Raw genomic sequence first — 15,732 nt, forward strand, 5'->3', positions numbered from 1 at the left:
TTATTTTTGGTCATATTTTGCAGATAATTCAGTCAATAACCAGCCACAGTCCAGCTATAACAACGTAACCATAGACAGAAACAGCTTACAGTCCAGCTTTATCAACCTGACCCTGGAGAAAAATGAGTCACTGTCCGGATATACCAATCTGACTGAAGAGAATGACAAGTTGGAAAGAAAAATAAAGCATATGCCAGGTGGGAGCTGTTACAGACATTTTGATTGAATACTAAATGCTTCATCAGTCATTATTATTATTAGTATTAGTATTAGGGATGTAATGGTAAAAGAAATATACTATAATGTAAAAAAAAAAAGGTAATAAATAAACCACTAAAACATCTGTTTGTTCATGTCATGAAGACAAGTTGTGCCCCCATGGATGGCATAAGTTTGGAGACAGGTGTTACCACAGATCTAATGAAAGGAGAACTTGGGAGGAAAGCAGACAAGAATGTCAGAAGATGGGAGCAGACCTGGTGGTCATCAACAGTAAAGAAGAACAGGTTAGCGTGTGCACGCTAAGTGTTGTTGTGAATACACAATTCCATCACCCATACACTGTAGATGCATATGATGTGTGGCTCAGAGATTAATAGTTAAAACCTGAATTCATCTAGATAATTAATTATGGTTCAATCATGGAAAAATTATTAGGAATTCATCAGAGGACTGGGCACAGAAGATGACGTATCTTGGCTTGGGTTGAAAAAAACGGATGGAAAATGGTCGTGGGTGAATGGAATACCACTGACAACAGGTTCAGGGTGAGACATTTTATGAGTTTTTATTTTGTAATTCCAGTAAGGTCCAGTATGTTAGTGATAGAGTGGATGTGGTTAAAAATACAATATGATGTTTGTTCTGCAGGTACTGGCTCAGGGGACCATGGCCTTCTGACTACCAAGGCCATAACTGTGTAGAATTCTGGCACAATCCAGGACAATGCAAAAACTTGCCATGTACATACAAAAAACGCTGGATGTGTGAGAAATGATGTTTCTACCAACTTTCTCTGTTAACCACTTGAACCATAGCATCCCTATTCTGGGGAGAACATTACCAGAAAATAGCATATCTAGAATCACAACAAGTTCTACAAGTTGTGAGCTTATAGAGCAGCTATATTCTGCCAAGGGATTTAGTGTAGAGGGAAACAACAACAGACAAAGTACAGAGCCTCAGGCCAGGTTTACTAATAGAGGGAGCTGCAGCTTAATATTCTGCCTTTCACAGCTAGAACTGATCACTATCTGAATATAGAGCTTTTACCTTTTCACAGAAAAACGTTTTTTTTTTAATCAAATAAAAAGACCTACCTTTAAAGTGTTCTGGAGTGGATTTTTCATTTAAGGATGCATTTAATATTCTATAAATAAAAAGTAACCCAGATTATGTAAATGAACAAATAAACATTTGAAGTTCTGATTGGAATCAGTGAAGATGGTCTTCCTCTGGGCCCAAGAGTTCAAAACTTGTAATCCCTATGCTAGTGGATCAGATTTGGGGTGTTAAAGATATTATTTGATTAATCAAACTGATTATTCCTTATTGACAATATGTTGGCTGAGATATTTCTATGATCACAGATCGAATGCCAAAGTGATCCCAATGAAGTTTTCCCCCCTCAAAAACAAAATCCAAATCTGATCCACTCGGACAGAAATGAGTGGGTCCTGTAGATGTTTGATGCCTCTATGTAGATATGGATGGATCGAAGATGGACAGAAGAAAGGAGACATTATTTTCAATCTTGGCCCCAGGATATTGCATTAAGCCCCAGTGGTGGCCTACCATGCATTTTTAAGGCTACATTCATGGTTTTATGTTACTTTTTATTATTGTTTTTATCCATGGAAAAAAAATCCATTACACATTGGTGCCCTTTACAAATGTGAATGCTAAATCACTATTTCTTCCTGTAGTGAAGCCTCAGTATACTGACAGCCGTTTAAGAGTCACAGCCTTCCAGATACTATTTTAAAGAAATGTTATCCTCCCATGGCCATAAAACATCGACATGTTATCCATTAATCTGTCTCACGTGAAGGTGTGTGTGCGTGTGCGTGTGCGTGTGCGTGTGCGTGTGCGCGTGTGTGTGTGTGTGTGTGTGTGTGTGTGTGTGTGTGTGTGTGTGTGTGTGTGTGTGTGCGCGTGCGTGCGTGTGCGTGTGCGTGTGTGCATGTGTGTGTTGTGCTAAACATTTTTGTAAATTACCTTTCTGTTCTGATAAGATAAGGAATTCCTCATGTGATCCCATTAGAAAGACTGAATTACCTGTTGCCTCATGAGCCAAAATACGGTAAGTCATAAAGTGACATAAAGAGATTTGAATGGTGAATTCCATACAGAGGTAAACTCATTGTGATTCACAGAAAAAGATTACTGTATATCTTTAAAAAAAAACTATACCGTGCAAAAAATAATGTATTTGTTTACTTTTCACATGAAATGACACGACAGAGAGAGCCATACAACTATTTATAGTCTTATTTTATGTTTAACCTGGACTTGCTGCCCAGCTGCGACAGTGATGACACCTTTGTAAAAATGTGGGTCAAACTTTACTCATAAGTAGTCACGTAGTCTTGGTTACTGCCTGTGTGTATGTGTAAATGCATGTGCACACAAACTTAAGCACACATGTGTGTGCAAGTGCACGTACTTGCACACATGCATACCCATGAATGACATGAGACTGGACTTCACCCCTCCCTCATGCTCATGGCCACAACTGGCCACGAGGGAGGGTTGAAGAAGAGTGGCCCTCTCTCATAGTCATTAGATCAAACAGCATGCACCTGTTGGCCCGATATGCTCTCCTGATCTCTGTCACACTGGAGCCCTGCCGCTGACAAATCGATGGCTGCTATTTTTAGGCCCTCCTAATCATTGTGACTCTTTACTTCAGTTTGCACATGTGAGGTAGAGGGATTGTCTCAATATTTGCTGAGATATTTTAGCAAAAAGTCAGGTGGAGGTAAAAACTCTGCCCTTGCAGCCAAGTGTATGTGGGCCAAACCAAAGAGCACTTAAAATTAGAATTGGTGAGCATAAAGGCCAGACCGCACCAATGTATTTATACATATTTGTCAATATTCATATTGATTTGATTTGATTTAGCCTAGTCTATATATACACATACATACACACATGGTAATATACCCTCTAAAGTTTAAATCACCTGTCCTACAAAGGGGAAACACTGTTGAATGCTATATGTATATTGCATATTCATGTATGTATACAATTGTTTGTCTCTGTATATACCCTCCTCTCTCTCTTTCTGGCACTAGTAGCAGGGCAAAATCCCCCTTTCCCATCATCACACAGACTCATAGCTACACAGCCAGACATTGCCTTTTACGTCAATAAAACTAACCTATCAATTAAGTGTTCAAACACAGTACTCTCCGCAGCATCAGGAAGCAGAGCACAGTGACAGATGGCCGGGAAATGTGAAGGAAGTGTATTCCCGCAGAGTCTGTCAATATCAAGGGCAAACTGTGTCATGACTCATCATGACATAGTGGCTATTCCTCAGCGAGAGCATTCTGTACGTGAGACAGACGCACCTCCACAGCTGATACAATAAAAAGGCAAAGGCATCCCACACAACATTTCACAACCAACATACAAGCAAATATATTCTTACGTAAAACCAGGGAAATTAGAGAATGCAGCACAGAGTAAACCTTGGGTGAATGATTGGCAGGGCTAGCTTTAACCTCTTTAGACAGTGTGGGCGGGGTCTTTGATGTGTCTCTGACCTTGTGTGGGAAATCACATGGATCATACCTGACACAGGAAATGACCCCCAAACGATATGCCTTTTGAGCAGTGCAGTGTGAATGCATTCATACAGTAAGTTTATCACTTTATGTGCAAAAGTTCATTTCATTTTGGATCAGACTGTCTGTATTCACAAAGCCCGGCCGGATTATTGATCTTGGTGCATTACTGCACTCTTCAGGCAGCGAGACTCTCAGAGACCAGCTGATAGGCTACAGGAGGGCCTGGTTGATCATTAACCTGCTAGTTTGATTTATTTTTGTACAGTGATGCTGGAAAGCAGCATTTCACTTCCTTCTAGGAGTCCAGTCCTCTCAGTCTCTCTCCTGGTTTCCAGTTCAACGATGCACGTCTGTCACAGCTCTTTCCCCAGGTGAGTCCCAGTTAAAGTGGTGGAGAAGTCAATGCTTTGATCCTATCTCTATACCACTTGTAGAGATTTGGACAAGTGGGGTGGTGTACAAGTGTGTCAGGGTCATGGGGGCATCTTGGGGATAGAATATAGTGTAAAATTGTTTAATTAGTACCAATAGGAAGTTTAATGTTGCTTAAATGTTGGGAGAATGATACCATGTGTTTTTCATCACATTTTAAGTATATCCAATGATGGCCTTTAGATTAGAAAGTAACACAGTATCAAATGGTGTGGTTTGATGGCATGTTGGACATCAAAGCTCGGCATGCCACTTTACAGGACTGATTTCTTGTTTTAATGTCCAACATAATTATTCAAATACATTATTTAAACTCAACAATGTTACATTACAACAAATGGTAGTGCTACATTACGCAGAATTGTTTTTTGAATAACTTTGCCTTGACAAGTTACTAAATTATTAATTTATACCAGTTATACCAGTAAAATGTTCAAATGCTAAACCAGTATGACATGACATGCATTTGCAAATTTATATTGTTGCATGATGAGACATATCATTACATCAATTATCACAAATGTGTCCGAAAATGCTTTAGTTGGAACTGCAGAAGGTGTGACAATCGCCCCATTACAATAGCACGACAAGACTATCTGTCTATCTTATCTCACAAATCATTAGTTTTGTTTTGTCATTATCTCGATCCTAACCGGTGGTAAGTTGATCTTTTACGGGGGTCTATATCTGTAGTAACCTGTGTGTGTGTGTGTGTGTGTGTGTGTCATTCTACAGACAAAGACAACTCTCTGAGGGTCCAATGGATCAGGGCTATCTAGAGCTACCAACAACCTTGGTATGTACACCAGAACAATCAGCACCCATCGTCACCAACTGCCACAATTCACAGGGCCATGGCCTCTGCACTCACAAGCTCAAGTGCCATTGAAACCCATTAAGACCTGGAACGCATCTGTGTCACTTTTTCATTTGAGCTAAAAAGCATTATTTTACACTCTGTGCCGCGCTATGAGTTTGTATATCTGCTATTTTTGAAGAATCATGAAAATGTGTGCAAATCTTTTTATTTTTAAAGCCAACATTTTTAACTAAAATCTTTGCTTCTGGGGGGTCCCTGGAACAACATATTTTGAGATGGGGGTCCGCCGCCAAATACAAATAATCTTGGGGGTCCTTGACATCAAAAGGTTTGAGCACCACTGATATAGAAACATACGTTTTTCAGAATACTGTTGGGATTTAGAAGACATTTGTATAGAATCGTCTCTAAATCTGCAGTCCTTCAATATAACATAAATTGTCTGTACAGTATATGCTATGAATGATATTCTAGTTATGGTATCTGAAGCAAGCATCCATGCACCATTTTGCTTGAGTGAAATTGGCGATTACTTTTTATTGGGGTCCCATTCTGATCAACAGAGCATTGCTGTCAAAGAGAACACGTTTCCTTACATTTATCCACAATACGTGGCCTACATATTTCCAACATGTGTTATGAGGACAAAGGGCCTATAATAATAGGTCATCTGACCACAAGGCATTGATTTATTGGACATCCTTGTCCTTAAAAATGCAAGTCATGTACTTGTTTTTCTTATCCTCTTTCCACAACCCTTTGCCCTCTTCACCTCCGTGGTTTTCCTCTCTGTCTTTTCAGGAATCCTCACAGCTCTGTCCAGCCATGAGCCACAGAGACTGGCACTGTCCAGTGTGCCTGCAGACCGCTACCTTTCCTGTCCAGACAAATTGTGGCCATCTGTTCTGTGGTAAGAACGCACGCACGCACGCACGCACGCACGCACGCACGCACGCACGCACGCACGCACGCACGCACGCACGCACGCACGCACACACACACACACACACACACACACACACACACACACACACACACACACACACACAGTATTCATACATGCATAACACACCTGCTGAGGGCTGAAGAACAGATTATTTAGCTCATAAAATCAGAGAAGGCTTTCATTCATACAACCCGGTCATACACTTTCTTTGATCCTTCAGTTTTTCCCCCCACATACTGTATTCCTGTGGCATTTGTTCACCCATGTATTTATTTGATTAGTCAGACTAGTCAGTTGTACTGGTCACTCATCACTGACCAATGGTGCATCAACATGCTGGGGAAATGTGAGCTGAGCCTTGAGGCCTGTGTTTTGGGTTTTTAATAATTAACTGTTGCCATGGTATTCTCAACCGGGTGGAGTTCATGCAAAGTATGCTTCTCCTCCACTCCCCAAAAAACATAAACTGTAGTTGACATATTGCATTCCCAAACTTTTCAGGCCGCAACCCCCCAAAATAATTATATTTGAACTGGGGACCCCCCACCCGGACAAGCACTCGGAATTGTAGGCATTACATTTAGTTTGACTCGGTTCCACAGATAAATATTGTGAAAATAGCCGATCTACAATGTGAGGCGTTGTAAGCTTGTAGATCATCTATTTTCACAATGTTTTCCTCATTCTTACGTAATACTTACAATTTGGTACAATTTGGTATTAAAAAGGTCTTAAAAGTCATTAAATTGTAACTTTAGAAATGTGCAAATACACTGTATACACTTATACTGTATGTTGGTTTGTTTACTGTTGAGTGAGAAAACATTAAGCTAATCATCTGGTCCCAAAATAATTTGGGGACCCCATTGGGGGTCCCGGACCCCCAGTTTGGGAACCACTGGTCACATCAACATTTAACACATGTACGAAGGTGCAGTTTAAGGGCAAACCCTCATATTCAATTGCTTAAATTGGTCCACTCATATTATACTGCATAATTTATTTCTCTTTCTCTATTTATAATGTCATGATATTTATAAGTATTTCAAAACTTGAGCCTCTTTGGAGAAATTACACATTTACTGTATGGAGACATACTTGACATGCATGTCACACCGTGTCACTGCCAACCAGGCAGTTTCTTTCACCCAGATATCTTCAGTCAGTGATTCTATGTTACCAACTTGCTACACTTACCTTCACCTTTCATACTAACCAAACACAATTGCCCCATTCACCTGTCCTAGCCTACCCCTGCCTTACCCTGAGGTCATAAACACAGTGAACCATAAAAAACCCAGGGCTCTCAAATCTCCAGGGCTCTAGTTGTAGCTTTGTCAAGCAAGTCATCATTTATAGAAAATACATTTTGATTTCAAATTTCAACAACATTGCGTTTTTTGTGTGTATATCAAAAGAATAAATATTACAATCGTAATAGCTCATAATATAGTGCAAATTAAATTAAAATGTTTCAAAGGAGTTCACCTGGTAGAGAGCGTAAGACTTCAAGGCTAGTTAAGTCCTCGCCGCAGCTGGCTCGGCTTTGAATTCGACCCTAGGCCTTTTGCTGCATGTCACCCCCTCCCTCTCTCCTGCCATCCCTCTCTCTCTTCACTATCACTGTCAAATAAAGCATAAAGACACCCCCTCCCCCAAATAAATAAAATAAAAAAGTATTTGTGTGTGAATTCTTTCCTTCTTGCAGCTCCCTGTCTGATTGCCTACTGGAGGCATGGGTCCTGGTTGGACGCCATCAGTTGCCCTCTCTGTAGACAGAAGGTATGCATGACAAACTTTATGTATCACAACTACAGTATAGCACAGAAATATCACTAGATTATATAACTATAACATTACATCCAACTGTAATTTAAACAGCATGGGATTAATTTAAAGGTAGGGTAAGTGATATTATTTTTTGTTTAAATGTTAAATCACTTTATTGTGATAGTAATCATTGCTATAGAGTGTTTGTTCAGTGACAGGGGTCTCCCTGTCTCTCCAGCTCTTTAATAAACAAAAAAATACATTTTCAGGTGGGTTGACAAATTCCGGCAAATCAGGAGAGAATGCCCATTTATGAGCTCCAATTATACTAGAGGTTCGGGCCACTACGGAGCCCTCACATCTAGAGTTCAGGCCGCTATGCAGCCCTCACACCTACGCTCCACTGCCGATCCATCCGACCGATATGCCAATATATGGAGAACCCTGATGTCATCAGTATATGCCCATGAATGGGTATGCCCATATATGGTCATATCGGTTATATGACTGGTGACTGATTTGTTTGCACCTGATGCCATGACGACACATTGAGGTAAGACAACACACTCCATATTTGAGCGTAGCTACATTGGGAACTCCTTATATGCCTATGGCTGAGCCATGGTGACATGAGTGTGATGACGTGGTCCATCGGCCGGTCCTCGTTCCTCCCTTAACCCATTCAATCCGGGAACGTGTCTGTGTCACTTTAAGATTCCTTTGGCTATTCAAAAATAGCAGATCTACAAGCTCATACAGTGCCACGCTATATGAGCTTGTCGATCTGCTATTTTTTGAAAAATCTTGAAAATGTGTGCAAATCTTTGAATAAAAATGATATGTATTTGGCCGCGGACCCCCCCATCTCAAAATATTTTGTTCCAGGAACCCCCCCAAAAGCAAAGATTTGAGTTACAAATGTTTGCTTCTTGTGTGAGTTTTCCTTCCTCATTGGATAAAATGAGTATCCTGGCCTGAAAATGCATTTTCTGTTTAATGAAGAGCTGTAGAGACTCCTGTTACTGAACAGTAAACAAACACTCTATAGCAATGAGTACTATCAGAAAACGGAGCTATTTACCACTTAAGCATAACTGTGTACAGTACATACATGGCATGTAAAAAACGGAAGGTTTCTGTCTTTTAGGTCAGTGTGATATGCCATCTCTTCAATGAGAGTCAGTCAGACAGACAGTCAAAGGAAGTACTGGGTGAAATCACAGACTACAACAAACGCTATTCTGGAGTGCCTAGAAGGGTCAGTATTACATCTCTAGCCAAATGTATATTTATTTTGTCACATCATGATGTTGCTCCCTGGAAATAACTTGTTTTTTAAAGGGTTTTAGTGAGCGACAGTCGTCTATTAGGCTAAGCATAAGCATGAATGACCCAGAGCACGACTGGTTGTCTTTTTATCCATCTAATCATTGCAGTTACGAATAGTGGAATGATGGGGCCAGAGCTCACAACCACTGGGCTGGTTGTGAGTGAATACATTTTCCAAATTTTCCACATCACTCCCCAGCCAAGCTCATGCACTCACCATGTCTTGTTGTGCAAAAGTATCAGGTGGTGTGATTCCCTTGAATGTGACATATTAGAGTAAGAGTTCACAAAATAGTAGGTGAGAATTCCCTCACCATCCCCTCTGACAATGGCTTGGTTCACGAGAGTACAGCTCATGTAGCACCATGACACAGAAGCAGCATTGTCCTTGACAATATGAAACTAACTCCGTACAGTAGAGATGTGCCACACCCACTCCCTAAAGCAGACACACCTACTGTGGCATCTCCTTGCCTTCGAAATGCACTTTCCTTTGCTAAATGTTTGCTAAACTATTCACTCAAATATGGGTTGGAAGAAAACATTCCAACATTTCATTTCTACGTTCCAATCCATACAAAATATAAAATAATTATACAGATTTTTGACGTTGTTAATAATGAACAGCAGGTATTTTCCATTCTAAAGTTGGATTGTGATACTAAGAAATAAAAAGTTGTGCCACTAATTTACTTGAATCGCAAGGTTCAGTGGTGTGTCCAATCCTGACCTGCCCTTTCTCCTGTCTATCTCCTAGATAACAGACTACCTGTGTGACACACCCTTGTTCCTACAACTCCTGGCCCGTGGCCTGGGCACCATGGGAGGACTGGTGTGGCTGTTTTTCTTCAGGGTGGCTCTGTGCTGTGTGGGGACCATGGTCTCCTTCTCGTCCCCTGCTCTGGAGCCTGTCACCTCATCAGCAAACGCAGCCAAAGAGACGGACCCTTCTCTCTGTGGGCTCCTGGGACTTCTAGATGACCTAGTGGTGGTCATTTTGCTCCTTATCTGCGTCATCAACATTCTCCAGCAGATGGGGCCAGAGAGAGGACATGCAGCACAAGCTACAGCCACTCGGGGAGTTCTGGGGAACTCACTGTAGTTGAATGGTCCTACTGGTTGCTTGACATGGACATTTGATTATAGTCCAATTATTTGTTTACCAACATTGAGACTGGATGCACAGGTGATTGTTTCACGCAATCAATTCTCAACCTGTTGTTTGCGCTGGTTTCAGCGCACCCCAACCCCCTCTTGTGTGTTGGCTAGTGAGGAGCGTCCTAGCGAGACCTGACAGAGTGGATTTCCAGTGTGACGTTGTCTGTTAAAGGGTCTATTGGATTCCTCCTACATGGTTGCACCTGCACCACACTGGTCAGTGCATGCAGGCATATGGACAGCACCATATCATGCAGCTAGGAGATGTAAGCATGGGCATCTCAGATTATAGAAGGTCTGGTTCAGGCAAAGTAAAGTGTTTACAAAACATCCTGTAAGAAACAAAAATGGTATCTACAACTAAACGACTGTGTAATTGCGTGTACTGACAACCATAGTTACAATTTACATAGTGGTTGGTCTATCTGGTAAAGGGAACCTGTACCCTTTACCAGCTGCTGCTATGTTCTACTCTTACACAACATCTACTCTGGAGCTGGTTTTCTATACAACCAGGCCCCCTTGTACTGTTGGTTTTATATCAAACTAGGATGCTGCTGGTTTTATATCCTCCCGGAATCCCAAGTTCTATCCTACCAAAACCCATTGTGCTGCTAGTTTTCTAATAAGCATTTGTGATTTACCCAGGAAGCTAAAATCACCACTCAACTCTAACTAGTCCCCAATTAGAATAGCATGATAAGGAAGTGAAGTGAATGCAGTTATCATACAGGCAGGATAGAAAACTAGCAATGCTAGAGGTCCCTCAGGACTAGCTAGTTAGTTGGCTACTGTACAAGACTAGTAGATCTTCTATTCCTTTTTTCTATTATGACTACAATAACAGTAAGTATTTTCCTGTTGTTACTTCCTATGTTGCGGAATTTCTTCTTTTGGGTGTCGGTGAAGCTACAGTACTGTATCTTTTTTCTCGTCTCTTCCATAAAGTGCAATACCCTGGCATAGTTTTAATTTCTATTCCTCTGACAAATTATTAGTCATTATTATTGCTATCCAGGGCATTACGCTAAAAACAAATGCTACTTTACAAATGTAATACTTTACTGTAAATACTAAATGTGAAATGATGTATATTTGTATATTCTATAATAAATACTATTTATTATCTTTCCATATCCTAAGATGTGTTACACACACAGCCCCATATGTAGAAATCTTTTATTCTTTCACAAGTTCAAGTTTTGGCAGGGTTCAGCAGTCAAGACAACCAATCATCAATTGTTATACAGAGGACCAATCAAGTTGTCTCATCGTAAACGTAGTGTAATGTAGGATATTTTCATCTGACCTGATTGGCAAAACTATTCTCGAAAATACACAGTTAATAGCAATAGAAACTCATGGAATGTATATGAAGTCAGCAAGAAACCATCATCTTCTCAAAGTAATAACTTTTGAGGTACAAACATTATGTAACAAGTTGATAACCGTAGAACGAAAATTCTATTATTGTATCAAAGGAGGCAAGAAAAGGTATGAGTAACTTTCTGTAGAGATGTACTACTGAACGATCTCTTGTGCAATCCTCAAAAACAACCCCACAACACTGACAGTACCATGTCCATACCATTGAACATCACTTGGCATTGCTGCACCAGGCGGCTGCATTCTTGAACATACGCAACCAGGGCGATGGGCTGAGAGAGGGACGGAACTCGCGGGGGGCCCAGGGCCACTGCCAGCCCAGGGTGCAGCGCTCCGGGTGAGGCATCATGGCCAGGTGTCTCCCGTCCTTGGAGCAAAGGCCTGCCAGACCGCGCGGAGAGCCGTTGGGGTTCAGCGGGTACTCTTCAGTGGGATGACCCTGGTCATCCAGGTAGCGGAGAGGAGCCAGCCCTCCAGAGATGATCTGCTCCTGGGCATGAGAGGAACGGAACTGCATCTGACCTGTAGGTGTAAGGAAAGAGGTCAGTACAACTGCAGCGGGCCCAAAACTGGATCTGACAATTTAACCAGATCGAAAACCGAACACACTCCATTGAAGTTAATCACTTCCTCCAGAATGATATATTTGAACCCCCCCCCCCAGCCTGACACGCACTTTACTAGGCATTACATTTAGTTTGACTCTGTTCCATAGATAAATATTGTGAAAATAGCCGAACTTCAAGCTCACAACGCCTCGCAGTGCGAGTCGTTGTGAGCTTGTAGTTCGACTATTTTCACTATGTTTGCCTCTTTCTTAGTAATATTTGATAATTTGGTCAATTTGGTATTAAAAAGGTCTTAAAAGTCATTCAATTGAAACTTTAGAAATGTGCAGATACCCTGTATACGCTTATACTGTATGTTGGTTTGTTTACTGTTGAGTGAGAAAACAATGTTTGCACATTAAGCTAATCATCTGGGGACCCCCCCAAAATAGTTCGGGAACTGTCCTACTGTATGTGATGGGGGCATATCATAATGTTTCATCATAATATATAAGGCAGATCAAGTGCTTGCACCAGGACAGAACTCTGCTTGGCACTTCCTCTACCTTCTCCATGTGCGACCCACACTCCCAGGGCTGAGCCCTCCATGCCTTGGAGCCAGACAGATGGTGAGGCCTGGATCCCCACGCAGACGAAGCGAGATTCAAACCGGCCAGACTTGTTATGGGTCAGAACCACGTCGGATTCTGGGAAAAGGAAAATGCACACTTCACGATGAGAGTCCCAAAAATAATCAGCGGAGTTTGTTCAACAGATGACATTTGCAGTAATAATAGTTTTGGTTGTAATTATACGACTGACTTCCCCCCCTCAGGGATTATTATATATTTATCTCATCTTACTGAAGAGTATTATCATGCAGAACAGTGCAACATTACCCTTCACTCCAGTGTTGATTTCGTCGACTAAAACTATGACGAAAAATGTTCGTCGACTACCTTTTTTCACTGACGAAAACGACATAACTAAATAAAAAATAAGCTACGATGACTAAAACTAAGACTAAATATAATGACAATTTCGTCAACAAATAAAAACTAGACTAAAATGTTAGTGAGGGACGAGTGGAGAAGAGATCCAGTAAAAGAAAAGTCGTTTTATGTTTGGTTGCGCTCAGGTGTTGCGCTCTGAAAATAGCAGATCTACGAGCTCACAACTTGCAGATCGGCTATTTTCAGCATGCAACCGAGTGTAAAATCAGCCATTACCACACCATCAAGGCACCGCCAAAATACATTTTAGTCGACTAAATCAACTGTAGATTTAGTCGACTAAAATCTTATATTTAGTCGACTAAAACTAGACAAAAACTGAAACATTTCAGATGACTAAAATATGACTAAAACTAAATCAAAATTAGCTGTAAAAATCTTTAATTTTACATTGCAATTGTGTCTTATTTGTTTGTATTGTCCTTTGTTTTAATGGTACAATGAGATACCAGGGTTGTGGCTCTTTCGGAGCGGGAACTTTGGGGGGGTGGGAGGGGTAACATACATTCACTGTTTTTGTATACCCTTTGATATAGAATATAAAATAAAAAAACCTTGAAAAAAAAACTGCTTCACTCAAACACTTTTACTCAACATTTCCTCCCCATCTCTCTCACCTCCTCCATCTTGCCTCTCACCAACCCAGCCCAGCAGGGCCAACAGCTGGCAGCCGTTGCACACGCCCAGGCTCAGCGTGTCGCCTCGACGACGGAAGCGTTCAAACTCTGCCTTGGCCTGGGGGTTGTACGCTACAGTGGCAGCCCAGCCTTTAATGAATACATATGACATACAGTGTTAGAAGTGTCTGCGTGTTTCCCTTCTGCAGATGAATGTCTGTCTGCATGCATGCATGCATGCATGTGTGTGTGTGTGTGTGTGTGTGTGTGTGTGTGTGTGTGTGGGTGTGCGCATTTGCCTTTAGCTGATCCCAGAACATCTGCATAACTGAATCCTCCGACAAACACCACTGCCTTGAAGGGATCCAGGGTCAGGGAGCCAGAACACAGGTCCTGCATGGTCACATCCCAGACCTTGAAAAACAGAAATAAAGTATTATGAAGAGGAGGTACAGACAATAGAATGAATCAATGAATCAATGAATCAATGAATCAATGAATCAACGAATCAATGAATCAATGCAGTGTAAGTCCAAGTATTTGTGGGTGAACGCAAGTCTGTGCACCTCAAATCCGGCCATATAGAGAGATACAGTCATCTCTCTGTCTCCGTTACTGCCCTCTTCCCTGACCACAGCCACACGGGGCAGCCCTGCAGCTGAAAGAAGAAAGAAGAGCCACATAAAAAACACACGAATAACACACACAAATTAGCGAGATTACATGGAGCAAGCGAGAGAAAGGTTAACGTATGGTCAGATAGGCTTTAGGGCTTGATTTAGGCTTACACAGTGGTGTAACTTTGCACAGGTATGCATGGTGTTTGGCCCTTGCCTTTCATCGTTGGTCCTGGGAGGGGTGGGTGGGTTTGCTTATTATTTTCTTTTCTTGAACTCTTGTGTTGTTTTTAAGTTGTGTATGTATCTGTATCTTGTTTTTGTTTCATTTTTTATTCATGATGCATCTATGTGTACTGGCATAATTGTATCGCTGATATATTGCTGATATGATAAATAAAAACAATTGATAAAAAAATAAAAATAAAACACACAAATTAACAAAAGCTGACTTTATGATCTAGAGGAAAGTATCAAAGTAAAAAGACAAATCAAACTACTGTCCACCATTCATGCCTCGTCTTACCAAGCTGGCTGATGCTGGGCATCTCTGAGGGGTCAAAGGTCACGTTGAAGCAGGGCTGTGTCCGCGTGCTTAGCCCCCGCTCTTCTTGCTTAACACAGTCCTCGTTGGCCTGGAGGCGCTCCAGCTGGAAACTGGTGCTTTCCCACAGCGCTCTGAGGCTGGGCAGCCGCTCGCTCAACACTTCCTGTCCGTCCACACGAACGATGACCTGGCAGACAGGGAGGCAAATGGCAGACTTCAAGGTGGTCCTCAAAGACACAGTGAAAATGGGCCTCTAAGTAGATAGATGCCGTCAGTAAATCAGAATAAAATGAATATCAAACCAGAAAAAGTGCTCCTCGGTGCAGCCAGGTCAGGTAGGTTATTTTGGCCTCCTGGTGGCACTATAATAGGCCAATGTGAAAAGGGTGCCATTTCTTCCTAGGCCGTGCACAGCAATGGGACACTGCATTCATGATTGAGGCATTTTGTTCAAAAAAAATGTTTTGCTAAATTTGACCTGCTGGTGGCGCTACAACAGGCCAATGTTAAAAGTGTGGCATTTGTTCTTCAACATAGTGTGAATGTGCGTGGAAAGTTTCACCGCAATCAGACGCTGCGTTCATGATTTGCGGCATTTTGTTCCAAACAAAGCACTACTGCAAACTTTAGATGTTAATCTTAGTCAATCAGGATGGAATATGAAAAATTAAACAGATCCGTCTTGATCACATGACTATAGAGATCATGTGTACCGATTTGCGTGAAATTTGGATAAAATGGGAAGGAGTAATATA

At 41.5% G+C, this 15,732-nt stretch overlaps 2 protein-coding genes across 2 annotated transcripts in view; one reads left to right on the forward strand and one right to left on the reverse strand.

Moving 5' to 3' along the window:
- Positions 1-464: 464 nt before the first annotated feature.
- LOC308087016 (E3 ubiquitin-protein ligase RNF170-like) lies at positions 465-10,193 on the forward strand (the record flags this gene model as incomplete). Its single annotated transcript, XM_080430657.1, has 5 exons — positions 465-506; positions 5,848-5,956; positions 7,701-7,774; positions 8,910-9,020; positions 9,849-10,193. The coding sequence occupies 5 exons, from the start codon at positions 465-467 to the stop codon at positions 10,191-10,193; spliced, it is 681 nt and encodes a 226-aa protein (XP_080286783.1).
- Positions 10,194-11,426: 1,233 nt separating this feature from the next.
- Positions 11,427-15,732, reverse strand: part of pfas (phosphoribosylformylglycinamidine synthase) — a 32,520-nt gene continuing 28,214 nt past the window's right edge. Inside the window, exons 23-28 of the mRNA XM_080430841.1 lie at positions 14,957-15,164; positions 14,380-14,471; positions 14,113-14,227; positions 13,814-13,963; positions 12,750-12,890; positions 11,427-12,157 (exon numbers count right to left, since the gene is read on the reverse strand). Coding sequence (XP_080286967.1) covers positions 11,847-12,157; positions 12,750-12,890; positions 13,814-13,963; positions 14,113-14,227; positions 14,380-14,471; positions 14,957-15,164 — 1,017 coding nt within the window. The 3' untranslated portion in view covers positions 11,427-11,846. The remainder of the gene's footprint in view (positions 12,158-12,749; positions 12,891-13,813; positions 13,964-14,112; positions 14,228-14,379; positions 14,472-14,956; positions 15,165-15,732) is intronic.

This window comes from Gymnoscopelus braueri (genome assembly GCF_963280865.1).
Source record: "Gymnoscopelus braueri genome assembly, chromosome: 6".
Classification (NCBI taxonomy): domain Eukaryota; kingdom Metazoa; phylum Chordata; class Actinopteri; order Myctophiformes; family Myctophidae; genus Gymnoscopelus; species Gymnoscopelus braueri.